The sequence below is a fragment of the Schistocerca cancellata genome, chromosome 5 (genome assembly GCF_023864275.1).
Source record: "Schistocerca cancellata isolate TAMUIC-IGC-003103 chromosome 5, iqSchCanc2.1, whole genome shotgun sequence".
NCBI lineage: Eukaryota > Metazoa > Arthropoda > Insecta > Orthoptera > Acrididae > Schistocerca > Schistocerca cancellata.
The window spans coordinates 838,902,144-838,917,546 of NC_064630.1; the positions used below are offsets into that span (position 1 = coordinate 838,902,144).

Here is a 15,403-nt window from a genome sequence, read left to right on the forward strand (position 1 = left end):
GAAGGAGATATACCCTGCCTGCTCCCCAAGACCTGTGGCAAAGGCACTTTATGATGTTCAGTGCATTCAGGGTTCAGGCTTTCAGGTCTTGCAGGTGTGGTAACCACGACAATTGGTAGTCAAAAATGAGGCCCAGAAACTGCACTGGGTCTCTAAAATGTGGGATGGTGTCCCCACATTCAAGGCAGGCAAATTAAAAAGATGATGAGAATGATTAAAATGAACACACAAAGTTATCTGCAGAAAACTGGAAACCCATCTTTGCAGCCCACTCCTCTAACTGCTGCACTGTAAGTTACAACTGATGGCTCGCCATTGCAACTCAGGAGGAGGAACAGAAAACAGCACAATCATCTAAAAATAAGGAGCACTGTACAGGACTCCTTACCATAGATGTGATACTGTTGATGGCTATGGCAAAGAGGGTAACACTTAAAACACTGCCCTGAGAACACCAATCTCATGCTCAAATCGATAAGACAATGTATCACCAACTCAGGTCCTAAAAACTGCTGAGGTAGGAAAGACCATATGAAGCTGGGGAGGTGGCCACGAAAGCCTCATTGATGCAGTTGTGTGAGAATACAGTGTCTCCAAGTAGTATCGTATGCCTTGCTTATATTGAAGAATATGTCAATACAGTGATGCTGAAGGATGAAAGCCTGCTTGAATAGCCGCCTCTAGGAGGGTCAGATTGTCAACAGTGGACCAAAATCTTCGGAATGCACACTGAGAATGGCTAAGGAGTTGCCTGGTCTCTAACAACCAGACCAGACGACGGTCAACCATTTGTTCCATGGTCTTCCCTTCACAGCTCGTTAAGGCAATACTCTGGTAACTACTGGGACATGTGCAGTCTCTTCCTGGTTTGAGGAGAGGGATCATAATTGCCTCCCACCAACAATTGGGGAAGTTGCCTGTCTGCCATATTAGATAAAAACATTTGAGGAGGATTTCCTTTGATGCTGCTGGCAAATGTCAAAGCATGCAGCACTGGATTTGGTCACTACTGGGTGCAGTGTCACGAATCTCAGTCAGTGCTGATTCGAGCTCCCACATGGAGAAAGGGGAGTTGTAGGTCACAGAACTGTTGGACCTGAAATCCAACTTTTCCCTCTAAACAGGTGCACAATAGTGACAAAATGCCGGATCCTGGCTTGCAGTGGCGGTAGTTTGTGCAAAATGTTTGGCCAGCATCTGAACAATATCTCTGAGTACTGATTGGAAGAGCCCCCGTTTCAGCACTGCTGCTATTGGTGAACAGCTGCATTGGCTTCCCATACTTTCATAGAAGAAGTGGAACAATTGATGTAGTCCAGGAACACTTGCCATGACATTGTCTTACTCTCCCTAACGATGCAATGAGTCTTGGCCCTCGTAACTCGAAAGGCGCTAAGATAGTCTGCTGTCGATTGGCATTTAAAATGTCGAAGAGCCACATGTCTTTCCTGGACCATGGAACAGCACTCATCTGGCCACCAAGATACTGGTTGCCTCCTAAGATGACTTGAGGACTGTGGGATGGATAGGCCAATGGTGCGATGGATCACTCGTGTGATGTGGTCCAGCCACCCTCGGATGCTGTCACAGTGTTCGAACACAGCCAGCTGGCTGAAACACATCCAGTTAGCACTGACGACCATCCATTTTGGGGGTTTAACTTCAGGTGGTGAGCCATTTAGTAGGTGAAGGAGGAATGGGAAATGGTGACTGAAATGAAGGTTGTCAATGACCTCCCACTGAACAGTCAGCGAGGGCAGGAGAACAGAAAAAGAAGTCAATGGCTGAGAATGACCCAGTAACAGTAGGTAAATGTGTATGAGTACCTGTGTTGAGGATGCACAGCTTGTGAGACGTCATGAGGCCCTCCAAAACCCAACCCTGAGGGCAAGTACTGGTCGGGCACCACAGGACATGAGGGGCATTGAAGTCTCCCAGGAGGAGGAACGGTCATAGGAGTTGTGCGATACGATCTGAGAGAGCCTCAGAGTTTTGTGCATCTTGCAGAGGTAAATGCAGTGAGCAAACAGTGATCATTCAACACACATAAATTTGAACTGCAGCTGCTTGGCCCTTTCCCCCAATACGTCATCCTTGTGGTATAGCGTATATCCATCCCTGTAGCACAGGGGCACCTGTATCTTTAAAATGCATGTATTGTAAACAAAAGCACAAGGGACGTGCCTGTGCTAGGAGTTCCAGTTCCTCCATATGAGTCCTGAACTCATTTATGTTCCACTGTAGTATGGAAGCTATGTCATCTGTGTGGTTTTAATTTACTTTCTTTGCACCGGGGAGGTGTCGCACTTGAAGAGCGAGGGGGATTGGAAGGGCTGCCTGGATCCAAGGCATTTAACTCCACAATATCCTCCTCATCAGTCAGACGGCAAAGAATGACGTCTGACAGGGCTCAGGACAGCTTTTGACCCAAATGTCGTGAGCCTTTTCCTGCATCCTGTCAGTTTGAGGATGAAGGGGAAAGGGGGCGTTGAGAGGCACTCTGCTTTCCTTGTACCTTCTGGATGCTCGCTATGAAACTGTTGCTGGTCTTTCTTTGTGTAGCTGCCTGGATTGCTTTGTCCTTACTCTTTTACCCTTGACATGTACACGTGCAAGTACAGGTACTTGTGGTGGATACAAACATACTACACACTGTCTGTGTCAAAACGTCCACCTTGGGAACAGGTTTCTGCACCATGGATGAATATGAGATGGCAAAGACAAGGGGTTTCATCACCATATAGTCTTTTTTAGCTTCGGCATATGGGATCCGCTTGGTCACTTATCTCCTGTATTTTGCGTTCTTCATCAAAAACAGGGCAGCCTCAGCTCCAGACTGGGTGGTTCCCAGAGCAGCCGATGCACATCGCCGGAGACAAGTAGACAGTCCCAGCATCATGAGCAGCTTTTCTGCAGTTCCCACAGATCACTTCACCTCCACAACTCATGGATGTATGGCCAAAATGCTAGCATTTATAGCACCGCATAGGGTTTGGAATGTAAGGCCAAACATGAAGTCGAAGGAACCCTGCCATAAGACGTTTAGGTGGTGTCGGAGAATTGAATGTGACAATGAAAGTGGTAGTCTTTTCAGTTGCTCCATTATTCTTGTGCGTTCATTGCTCCACATTGACTATTCCCTGGGATGCCCATTCTTGCTTCAGTTCCGCTATGTCCATGTCCATGATACCTCTGCATGTGACAACGGTCTTACTGGAGTTGAGGAAGGTCTACCTACTTTGACCTGTTAGTTTTGACCAACAATGAGCCATTATGTAATTGTTTTATAGATTTTAACGTTCCACCAAGGCCTTCCAAACCCTTATGGATATAAAAGGGGGACACTTTCAAATGTCCTCTCTTTCCTCTTTATCACCACAAACATGTTGTTATTCATGACTCCACGAGCCCTGTTAGTGCAGTCCAAAGTATTCTTATCAGGAGGACTAGCCTCTCTCATTCTTTTGGATGAATGGGTATGAATACTCCTAGGCGGTACACCCTTCCTGCTGGGAGGAGAAGGTGGCGATTTCAAGGGTTCCATCTCGGTCCCACAAGCAGCTAGGGAAACAAGAGCCCCATGTGCCTGAGTAAGCCTTATACAACTGAGGTGCGGAAAGTTCCTCAAAGGTTGCCTGCTAATGACTGTTCCACCTCGACAGCCACGCATCCCATCAGCATGCAGCACACCTTGAGATTGAGAAGTTTTTTATTGAGGTTTATCCTGTCGTCATGATCCGGGCGGTCATGCCAAGATCCCCGTTCCCTGAGACACACAACGTTCCACCACCGTACGGCACAGTGGTCGGTGAAGCATGCCCAGAGCTTACAGTGACAGGGGATTGGTGGCACTTACCAGTCCCCAGTTCAGAAAATCTGGGGTTGCCAAGCCCGTACCCAGCAAATCAATGCTGAGCCCGTGAGGGCCTGAGAAGCTGCAGGTCCCCACAACAATAGTGAATGTGTGTGTCGTTCATGGTACCAGCTGCCAGTGAAGGGGCCTGTAGAAAATAGGACAGCAGTTCCAGTGGTGCAGGTGATTGCAATGGAAGATGTCTCTGACAATATCGTCGAAACAATCTGATACTGATAAGATGAAGGTAATGGCAGGTTGATACAACTGCCTGTTTGCTCTTTGGAAAGCCCAATATGGCAATTGTTCCATCAGCTGGCGACAAGGCAGTGACAGGATCACCAGAATGTGACAGGTGTCACAAATATTGCCCTAGGGTGACCACTGTGGCAAGGCCTCAGAATTGAAGGAAGAGACCATTAGGTCATTGGAGGGGGAGTGTTTATTGCAGTTGACAAAAAATTGTTTGAAGTCAAAGTTGAGTGTGACAGTGAAGTTATCTGGTCACATATAACAGGTCTAAGTGAAACTAAGCCAATTGTTGGATGATTCCACCAGCCACCCAATTCTGCTGTGACAGTTCTAGAGTCATTCAGAGAATGTCTTATTATGGTCAGCAGCAAGTAAATACCCACATCATGTCTTACTAGTTGGAGGCAACTTTAAATCACTGACTATCTAGCTACAAACAGGCCGGACCTTACCGCCAATGTCAGTAAAGAAACAGGAATTAGTGATCATGATGTCATTATAGCAACTATGGTTATGATAGTTAATAAATCAGTTAAGAAGGCTACGAGAGTGCTTCTACTAGAAAGAGCAGATAAGCAGTCATTAGCACCTCACTGAGTTTTAGTAAGATGGATATAGAGTAATTACGGGAAAAGTTTAAGCAGATTGCAAAAGCGTAGTCTGAAGAATTATCTGCCTAGTAATTGGATGAAGGATGGGAAAAGACCCTCTGTGGTTTATTAGATTCAGATAACATCAAGGAAACAGAGGCTGATGCACTCCTGGTTCAAAGGAGAATGCAAAAATGATTACAAGCAAATGTTACTAGAGGTACGTGTGTCCGTGAAAAGATCTATGGGTGAAGCACACAACTACTACCACCGTCATATCTTTGCAAAAGATCTGGCAGAGAACCAGAGACAATTCTGGTCCTATGTAAAATCACTAAGTGGGCCTCAGGCTCCCATCCAGTCACTTGTTGACCAGTTGGGTGTGGCATTTGAAGATAGCAAAATGAAAGCCCAAGTTTCAAATTTAACATTAAAAAAAAAAAAAAAAAAAAAAAAACATTAACATAGGAGAATCATACAAACATACCATCGTTTGACCATCAAACAGGTTCTCATATGGACGACATAGTAATACGAATTCCTGGTGTAGAGAAACAATTGAAGAAGCTAAAACAAATAAGTCTCCAGGTCCACATGGAATCCTAATTTGGCTTTTCAAAGAGTACACTATGGCAGTGGCCCCTTTTATTGTGAATCTCTATCCCAGCACCGAGTCTCAAGTGATTGGAGAGAAGCTCAGGTGACTCGTGTATAAGACAGGCAAAATAATGGGCCCACACAATTACAGACCTGTATCCTTAACACTGGTTTGCTGCAGAATCCTTGTACATATTCTTAGTTCGAATACAATAAATTTTCTTGGGACCAAGAAGCTTATGTCCTTAAATCAGCATGGTTTCAGAAAGCATCACAAGTGTGAAACTCAACTTACCCATTTCATATTTCTAGATTTCCAAAAACTGTTTGACATGTTGCCCCATTGCAGGCTCTTAAAGAAGGTATGAGCATATGGAATAGGTTCACTAATGTGTGAGTGGCTCAAAGACGGCAAGTGTTCATCAGAAACATCATCAGGAGTGCCCCAGGGAAGTGAGACAGGACTGCTATTATTCCCTATATACATAAATTATCTGGCAGAAAGGATGTGCAGCAGATATGCAGTTGTTTGCTGATGATGCTGTGGTGTACAGTAAGGTGTTGAAGTTGAGTGACTGTAGGTGGATACAAGATGACAAACTAAATTTCTACTGGGTGTAGGAAAATTTAAGTTAATGCAGATGAGTAGGAAAAACAAACCCGTAAAGTTTGCATATAGCATTCGTAGTGTCCTGTTTGACACCGTCACATCATTTAAATATCTGGGCATAACACTGCAAAGTGACATGAACTGGAACAAGCTTGTGAGGATAGTGGTAGAAGAGATGAATGAACGACTTCAGTTTATTGAGAGAATTCTAGGAAAGTGTCATTCTCATCTGGAGACCACATATAGAACGATAGTAAACCCTATTCTTGAGTATTGCTTGAGTGTTTGGGGTCTGTATCACGTCAGATTAAAGGAAGACATAGAAGATATTTAGAGGTGGGCTGATAGATTTGTTACTGGTAGGTTCAAACAACATGCAAATGTTACAGAGATGCTTCGAATGCAGATGGGAATCCCTGGAGAATTTACACTATTGAGAAAAGTTAGGGAACCAGATGTTGAAGCTGATTGCAGAACAATTCTGTTCCCTCCAACATACTTCGTGTGCAAGACCACGAAGACAAGGTACAAGAAATTGGTGCTCATGCGGAGGCTTACAGACAATTATTTTCCGTCATTCTATTTGCGAGTGGAAGAGGAAAGCAAATTGACTAGTATTGGTATGGGGTCCTTCTGCCAGGTGCCTTAAGGTGGATTGCAGATTATCAATGTAGATCTAGATGTCAACAGATATAAAGGTGCCAGGGGGAGCAATAGTGACTAGGGGCACTGGAATTGAGAAGACACAGACCACAAGCATCAAGAAGTTGGTAAACCAGGACACCTATACCAGGCAATGAAGAGTAATCCACAGCACGGTGACCTGCATTGAAATCTACAAGGAGGAGAAGGTAGGAAGAAAGGACAGGCAAGGTGGAGGGCAGGGACAGTCGCCAATTCTAGGTGCCTAACTGCCCTGTCTGGGGGTAAATATGTGTTGTGAATAGTAATCACTACAGTTGTTGGTACTCACGTTACAACCTACTCCACTGTCGTACAGAGAGGAAATCACAAACAACATTGGTGCAAACCAATGTAGAGATCTCTCATGAGGCTCTCTCAGGGCCTGTTAGGTTCCGACAGCAAGTGCGATAACTTCTGAGGGTTGGAGAATAACAAACAGGAGGAAATTGGTGGTTGTAATTATAGCAGGTGACAATAACATTCATTGCAGTTCCACTGAATTAACACTTCTAAGAGCATTCTGGCTAGGTGTGAAAGGTCTGAGTGGACAGGACACATCACTTGCCTGTTACTGGAACAATATCGACGAACATAGGTTCTGGGTCCAACGGCTCAAGACTACTACTTTTTATCCTTAGCTACATAAAAGGGTCAGGACTTCTGGAAGGGATTATCCACTGAGAGGGTAGGAACTGAGGAGGAGCGAGCAGTGTTGAGACCCTCCGGTTGTGGCTCTTCCAGCCACTGGCTGGTTGTATGTCTCGTCATGTCTGCAAAAAATTTCCATAAATTGAGCAATGTAGTTTGACACTGCTTCTCCAATTGAGTGTGAGGAGTCGAAGTCCCCAAAGAGAGTGCTGCAGGGATCACATGTGGAAACCACTTATCTCTTTCCTGAACCAATTCAACTTATGTAACTACCTGAGGTCAACGTCAAGGTAATAATGGGAGTAAGTACTCGAGGTACTGCCGATGACCTGGGAATAGAAATGGCAAAGTTTGATATCATTAGGATGGCATATAAGTGACTGCGGGCTTCAAAATATGACATGCAACTGGAAACATTAAGCTCCCACATATTATGTTCTACAAATAAGGTAGCAAACTCTGGGATCAAGGAGGGGTTAGGTAAGTGATCATATCAGCAATTAACACAGGATGGTGGGTGCTCACATGGGTATTTTTCATGAAGCGCCCGACCACAGTCTTCACAAACGCAGTTATTTGTACAATCGGTAGACTCCTGTCCAGAGTTACGGCATTTAATAGACTGCAACGGGGCTGAGAAATACAACTTCACATCACAATGGTATACAATTACAGGGTGTTTCAAAAAGAATTCACACATTTCAAATCCATATATTTCTTAAACTTTAAGATATACGAATATGAAACTTTAACTCCATATTTACAAACCTCTCAAGTTCACATTACAGATGTTCAATATGTCCTCCATCAGTGACACGAACAATATCACATTGATACTCAAATTCCTCCCATACTCAAGCAAGCATGTCCTTCGTCACTGATGGTATGGCAGGTTCTTCAACTCTTCCAGGTTCTGGGGCAGTGGTGGTACACAAACGTTCCCTTTAACGAAACCCCACAAGAAGTAGTCAGAGGGTGTCAAATCTGGTGACCGAGGAGCCCAGCTCAGACACGCTAAGTCCCTGGCTCCTTGACAGCCAATGCAAAGGTTCAGTAGCGTTTCATTTAGGTATTCATGCACTTGGCAATTCCAGTGAGGGGGTACCTTGCCTTCTTGAAAAATGAAGCTGTCTTCATGTAGCCTCGGAAACAACCACTTTTGTAACATAGAGAGATATTGCTGACCATTAACCGTGTTTGCATCAAAGAAGAATGGGCCATAAAGAAATGATCGGGATATAGCACGTAACACACTGACTCTGGCCGAATCTCATATATGTTCAATGGCTGCATGTGGGTTCCGTAGGCCCCAAATTTGAACATTGTGTTTGTTTACCTGACCACTAACGTGGAAAGTCACTGCATCACTGAACACGATGCATTGTGCAAAAGTGTTATTATTGTCAATAGCATCAAGAATCTCATTACAAAATGCCACACGTTTGCATTTGTCATCAGGACACAGATGTGTACTTGAATTAATCTTCGTTATTTCAAATAATGGCTAACAATAAACAATAATAAATGAACAGCAGCTGCAGAATACCCACAATTGTATAATAAACTCACCTGAGTCTGCAAAACACCATTTTCTTCTTGTAACCTCTGGGCTTCAAGCCTTGCATCATTCAGTGATACCAGCTGCTCTGCAAGTTTTTCATTCTCACTTCTTAATTTGTTTACTTCATTGCTGATTTCCATGAGTGATGCATATTTGGTGTTTAGAGACTCATAACTCTCCTTCGCTTTATTGTTTTCATACTGCAACTCTACTTCTCGCTGTTGTGCATGCTGGAGACGACGTTCCAATTCAGCATTGATTACTCTGGTTTCCTGTTAGCAAACATGACAAGTGAAACAAAACACACAAGACAATTGTGTATAAATAAGGCAAGGACATAAAACATGGAATATTTAATACACAACCATCACAAAACCTTAAAGCTACTCCATTACGGGTATCTTAGCAGGCCAGCACATACACAATACTGCAGTTATGTGAGAGAACTGTTGACCAATGCTGAACTCCAGAAGGTGAAACATTAGTGCCAAAAGCCACTTACAAAAACAGACCATACCATCCTAGATTTTCGTGCTCATGGAGGAGGAGGAGGAGGAGGAGGAAAGGGGCAACAAGAGGAAGGAGGAGCAGGTCACTCAAACCTCAAGGTGAGAGGAACCCACTGTCAACGGAAAGGGGGACAAAGTAGGGTGCAAGGGCAGGGAGCAGATCACAGAGACCAGGAGATCAAAGGTAGTATGTTACGAAGTACTGTCAGCTTCAGTCCAGAGAAAAGGATAAAAAAATTGATTAATAGGAAGAAGCTGATAAATGAATAATGCAATTAAGAATAAGAGGGAGAGCGAAGTGGAGATGGGGCGAATGTGAAAAAGTGAAGGGAAATAGTTAAATCAAAATAAGTAAATAAAATGTAATGAAAAGATGATTATATGATGAAGGGAAAGTTCCTACCTCCTGACTCTAGATTTTGGGGAAACTGTTATTGGGGGAAGGGGGTGGGGGGGGGGGGTGGGGTAGGGGTGGGGGGGGTAGGGGTGGGGAGATATAGATGGCTCTCATGATGTACAGGCATGAACTACAGAAAGTAATAACCTTGGTAATGTTGTGTGTTATGACACTGGAGACCTAAGTAGATCTGTAGGGTAACTGAGGGGATGGAAGGTCTGAGAGATGATTTATGTTGAGAAATTAAGTGGTGGAGCAGATACATCTGCTATGGATACCTAGTCTCTAGGGAAGGCAGCATTCAATGTTGAATGGCCAGCAACTGTCAAACTGTAGATACTGTTTCTTTCCGATCGGTTTTATATGGGCTGAATATCAGATTTAGGTCTCAGTGACGTAAAGGTCAATGCTGAGGAAGAGAACTGTAGATTTAGAACAGGACCAGGTACATTTGAGTTCAGGAAAGGAGTTAAAAGTCCTTCCTATTGTTACTGGTTTGAAGTTAATATAATCATGACGTGGTGAGTTTTGCCTGCGTGAGCGAGATAGTTATTCCTTGACTTAGCTTTGCTCCGTGCCGCGTGAAAAGTAAGAAAATCGGAATGTGAGAGGACTTTGTTAAGAGACAGGAAAGCAAGAGGACGTTTAGAAAGTGTGTGCAATGAAACAGTCATTATTAGCCGCCATATTGTATAATTTGTGTTTTTTGAGATTCAAAAGTGATATGTTAATGTGGAGTTTAGCAATGGCCAGAATACAGTCTATTGTATTTCAAAGGTAATTGCCATATTTAATTTTGATCAAAGGATTCTGTGATGAACTAAAATGTACTACAAGCTTGTATAGGACTTCGAACATTTGGTGGTCGACGTTTGCTGTAGAACCTGCTTCAATAACATGGTCAAAAGCATAGAGAAAGTTTTCTCCTAAAAAGAACTCATTTCACTCTAAGACAATCATCGAATGACCAAATGCGAATTGCAGTGTTCCAATTTGAGAAGATTCTATAGAAGTTTTCTTTCTCTTACATTTCAAGAATTTTACAGGCAACCGTCGGAGTCGGCAGCTGTTCCTCCACCACACGCTGTGGGAATCGTCAATGCAGCTAGGGATATTGTCCTTCACAGACATACAAACGGAGACATTACACACACTAGTCCAATAACAACAAGTTTAATATTACCAGCTTAAAACATTAATTTCTTTTTCTGAGCAGTAATATTATAAAAATGGCAATCATGACAGGACCTACAAGGAGTGAAACATAGACACTGTCAAATATTTCGTGACCAAAAACAAATTAATACATCATCATTGAGTTATATGTATTGATGGTATCTCTTGTGATTCGTAGTGATAAATGTGTATTTTATGTTATGTATATGTACTAATGTTGGCTTTGTATAATTTCATGTACAAATGATGGAATCATTCTATATGAGCTACATCCGTCATCAGGCAGCCATGACAACGCAGGTCCATCACATATAAACTTCATGCGGTTCTACTCTATAGTAAAGGCAAGCACAAAAATGACATGCTAACTCATTGCACACATTAGTCTCATCTTTATAGAGAATGACTGGGTTACGAATATTTGTAGATTTAGTCATTAGATTTTTTTTAGTATATATTAGTGATATATGTTTTTTTTTTGTTGATGTGTTCACAATTGTGGAGAGATATTCTGGGGTATACTATCTGACGTGTATTTCTGTGAGAGTAAAATAATTAAAAGAATAGTGAACAACTGAATTCTTATGGTTAAAACCAGGTCACAGTTTAAAATGCAGAGGGAATAGGAATTGAATGTGCAGCCCAGTGGTGATGAACAAAACCCAAGGCAAATGGTAGATGCTGGCCAAGGAGAAACCAAAGATCCCATGGCTGAGCTCTTCAATCAAATGAAACTTTTGATGAATACTGTAGCTAGTTTAGCTGCAGAACAGTCTCGCATGTCTGCTACAAAAGCAAATATATCAACAGCAGTTGAAAATTTAGCTTCGGAACAGTCTCGCATGACTGTTACTCAGATGAAACAGATTGCTGAGCAAGCGAATATGTCAGCTGTGCAGGTGGCTATTTCTGCAAATACAGAAACCATAGCTGTGGAACAGGCAAATACAGTGGCTGAAGTAACAAATCTGACTGCTACTGTGAGCAATTTAGTTACAGAACAGGCAGAGTTAGCCAAGAAAGTAAAGGGTATGACAAATAAAGTGAACAAACCGCTCACAAAGGAAGATTTTGTTAAAGTATTAGCTGATATGAGTACTTTGACAAATGAACATACAGAAACCAGAAGAGAAATAAACAGTATGAAGCAAGCCCATGAACAATTTCAAAAAAATAAAATAAATAAATAAATAAATAAAATAAATGGAGTAAACAGTGAAATTGAAAACATGCGGAGGAGACAACAAACCGTAGAAATAGAGGTACAAACCCTGGCCTCAACAGTACAAAAATTAACATCTGGATATGAAGGGTGAATGGAACAAAAGTTCCAAGAAAAAACTTAGCAGTTTAAGCAACAATTAGACAATTGCATAGTGGATAAAGAACAGTAGGTGTTACTATCTGTTAATAAAGGTATCAAGGAACCGGTAGAGAATGCAGTGAGTGAAGGCCTTCCATTACCTCGCCAAATAGATCAAGAGTCGAAGGAAGTTCGCGGGCATACAGGAACCGAGATCCAAAGATGGAGAGGAGAAGTTGCACAAAATTTGTATACATGCACTCAAAGGAAGAAAAAAAATGTTAAAGCATAGACAATTCCAAATATTTTTTCCAGAAAAGAAGACATCAAATCCTGTTGTATTTATCAGACAATTCAGATGAGTGTTACCACGATCTTGGTCTGATCAACTGAAAATCAAATATGTATCAGGATGCATCCAAGGCGATGGTAGTCTGTGGGTGACTGACATAATAGACAAGTGCCACACCTACGAAGAATTTGAGAAGCCATTCCTCAATAGATATTGGTCAAGAGGCATTCAGGAGAGATTGAAGAAGGAAGTTCATAACCTGGAACCCTTCTCTTACCGAAAAGGAAACTTAAGAAATACTTCGAAAATTATTTGAATAAAGCAAGATATTGGGATCAACCAAAAGATCACAAAAGTTGTGCCTATCGTGACTCAGCATCTCCACTATATGGTGAGTAGCAACTTTCCTTCATGGTATTGTTACATTCCATCCTGGATTTTCCTTTGTTTAATAGATCACAAAAGTATCATAATGATCATCAAAGCTCAGCTTCTGATAGAGACCAGGGAAAAACTGCTGCATATTTCAGAAGACAATTCAGAAGAATTCATGTCTGCAGTAGATTCAATCGATTTGCTACAGGAGGAACAAAGAGGAAGAAATAATTACAATATATCTTGTCAAATGGAAAATAGGTGGATATTTTATAACAGTATTAACAGAAGAATTAATGGAAGACAAATGCATAATTTTCATCGAACCAATATGAATACTGGTTACAACAATGAAGCAAGCTGTAAGGAACAGCAGAATAACAGAAGAAATTATGAGCCAAACAGAAACAGAGGCAATCTGAAAGCAGGTCCAATCCTGTATATAATGACCATAGAAATCAAGGGCAAAGTAATCAAACTATATACGAGGCGAGCCCAAGGCCAACAAATAATCAGTCCTGGAGAGAACAACCACCAGTCATAGTTGAAGCAACTGATGACAACTACGGACCGGCTAGACAGTGCAATTTAAACTGAATCTGACTGGATTATTCCCCTGAGGTTCAGTCAATAAAAGAGTAATAGGAGCCAAGCAGTCACCTGTAAACTGTTTTAGATACAACGATGGAATGAGGATCACTGAGGAGTTAACGGAAGACATAAATCCTGGGGAACAAATTTCTAATAAGTGCAAATATCAGCGATCCATGCTGAAATATTAGACATACCTATCAAAGTAATCTTGATTACCGGAGCTTCGATAAATGTGATCTTTAACAATTTATTTAAATGGCTATCCCAGAAGACTGAGTTACTGACATTGCTGATACGAAACTGTAAGGCCATTGGAGTCTTAGGTACCTGCTCACAACCAGTCTGGATACAAACTTTGCTAGATGTAAGAATAGGAAATACAGTGATAAGATGCATGCTCTCAGTAACTGAAAAATTAATAGAAGATTGTGTCATCGGATTAGGGACTGTGAGGGAGAAGGACTTAAAAATAGACTTCTCGCCCGGTAAAGTCAGTTTTTGTGATAATGGGGAAATGGCACAAGTTCATCTGATCAGGGAAGAGGAGCATTGGAAATCACTGTCCTGGCCATGGTATTAAGCTCATTGGAAAAGGAAGGAGATGTAAACGTACAGAAGAGGTAAGGGAAAGTAAGATACTTGGAATAGCAGGACAAGTGGAAGAAAAGGCAAAGTAAGCTAATGGATTGGAAAATGAACAAAATAATCAGTTGATAGAGGTTTTGGAGAAATATATCCAGGTTTTTGAAGAAAGGTCAGGAATTATTAAGGGGTTTAAGTGCCATTTGGAGGTGTTTCCTCATGAGACATATTGTAATAAATCATATCCAATTCCATGGAGATTGAAGAAATCAGTATGTGAAGAAAAAAACAGGATGATAACTTGGGATCTGATAGAACCATGTGTCAGTCCATATTGCAATCCGCTGTTAGTTGTATCCAAACCAGGGGGAAAAGTAGGATTGGTGTCGGATGCAAGAGTCATCAATACAATTATTATTGTACCGGTGAGAACTCACCCAGAAAATATAGACAAACTCATTCAGAAGTTTCATGGAGCTAATTACTTTACCAGTATTGACCTCCAGATTCATATTGGCAGATCAAACTGGATGAACCATAAAGACAATATACAGCCTTCATATATGCCGGAAGAAGTTATCAGTTTGAAGTATTGCCTTTTGGTTTGAATGTGAGCGCAGGAGTTTTTATAATGGCATTAGATGCAGTGTTAGTACCAGAACAAAGAATTCAGCTCATCCTGTTTGTTGATGACATCTTAACTGCTACCACAACATGGTAACAGCACATATGCTTATTAGAGAGATTACTTGAATCTTTTATGAGATCTGGAATAATAGCAAACCTGCAAAAGTCTCACTTCGGGATGAGGAAGATAAAATTTTTGGGTCATTTAATTAATGACAAAGTAATTCTGCCAGACAGTGCCACGATAAGCACTATTAAGAATTTTCCTATGCCCAGGGATTTAAATTTTTCAATGGTTCATGGAGGACCAAGTCATGAATGCACAGCCATTAGTAAAATTTTTAAGAAAGAATGTTTCTTTGCAATGGACAAATGGCTGTCAATATGCATTTGAGAAAATCAAATACACTCTGGTAAATGCAAAATTGTTGCATCACCCATACATGGACTTAGATTTTTGCCTGATTACAGATTCTTCAAATGTTGGATTAGGATCTCGTCTTTTCCAAATTCAGACAGTTAATGGGCAACCTATGTTCTGCCCTATAGTTTTTGCAAGTGGAGTATTGTCGAGTTGTGGTAGGGCATATACAATAACTGAGCTGGAAGCATTAAGCTGTAGTTTGGGCTTTCAAGAAGTTCCACTATTATTTATATGAGGCACAAACAATAGTCTATTGTTATCACTAAGCCCTCAGCTTCTTGCAAATGTGCAAGGTGCTCACACTGAGATTATTACAGTGGACAAGGAAG

The 15,403-nt window shown here is 41.7% G+C and overlaps 1 protein-coding gene across 7 annotated transcripts in view; it reads right to left on the reverse strand.

Moving 5' to 3' along the window:
* LOC126187364 (kinectin) overlaps positions 1–15,403 on the reverse strand; it is a 369,916-nt gene that overhangs the window by 159,339 nt on the left and 195,174 nt on the right. For all 7 annotated transcript variants that reach the window (XM_049928406.1, XM_049928403.1, XM_049928402.1 and 4 more), the window contains one exon: positions 8,804–9,067. In XM_049928406.1, the coding sequence (XP_049784363.1) occupies positions 8,804–9,067 (264 nt within the window). The remainder of the gene's footprint in view (positions 1–8,803; positions 9,068–15,403) is intronic.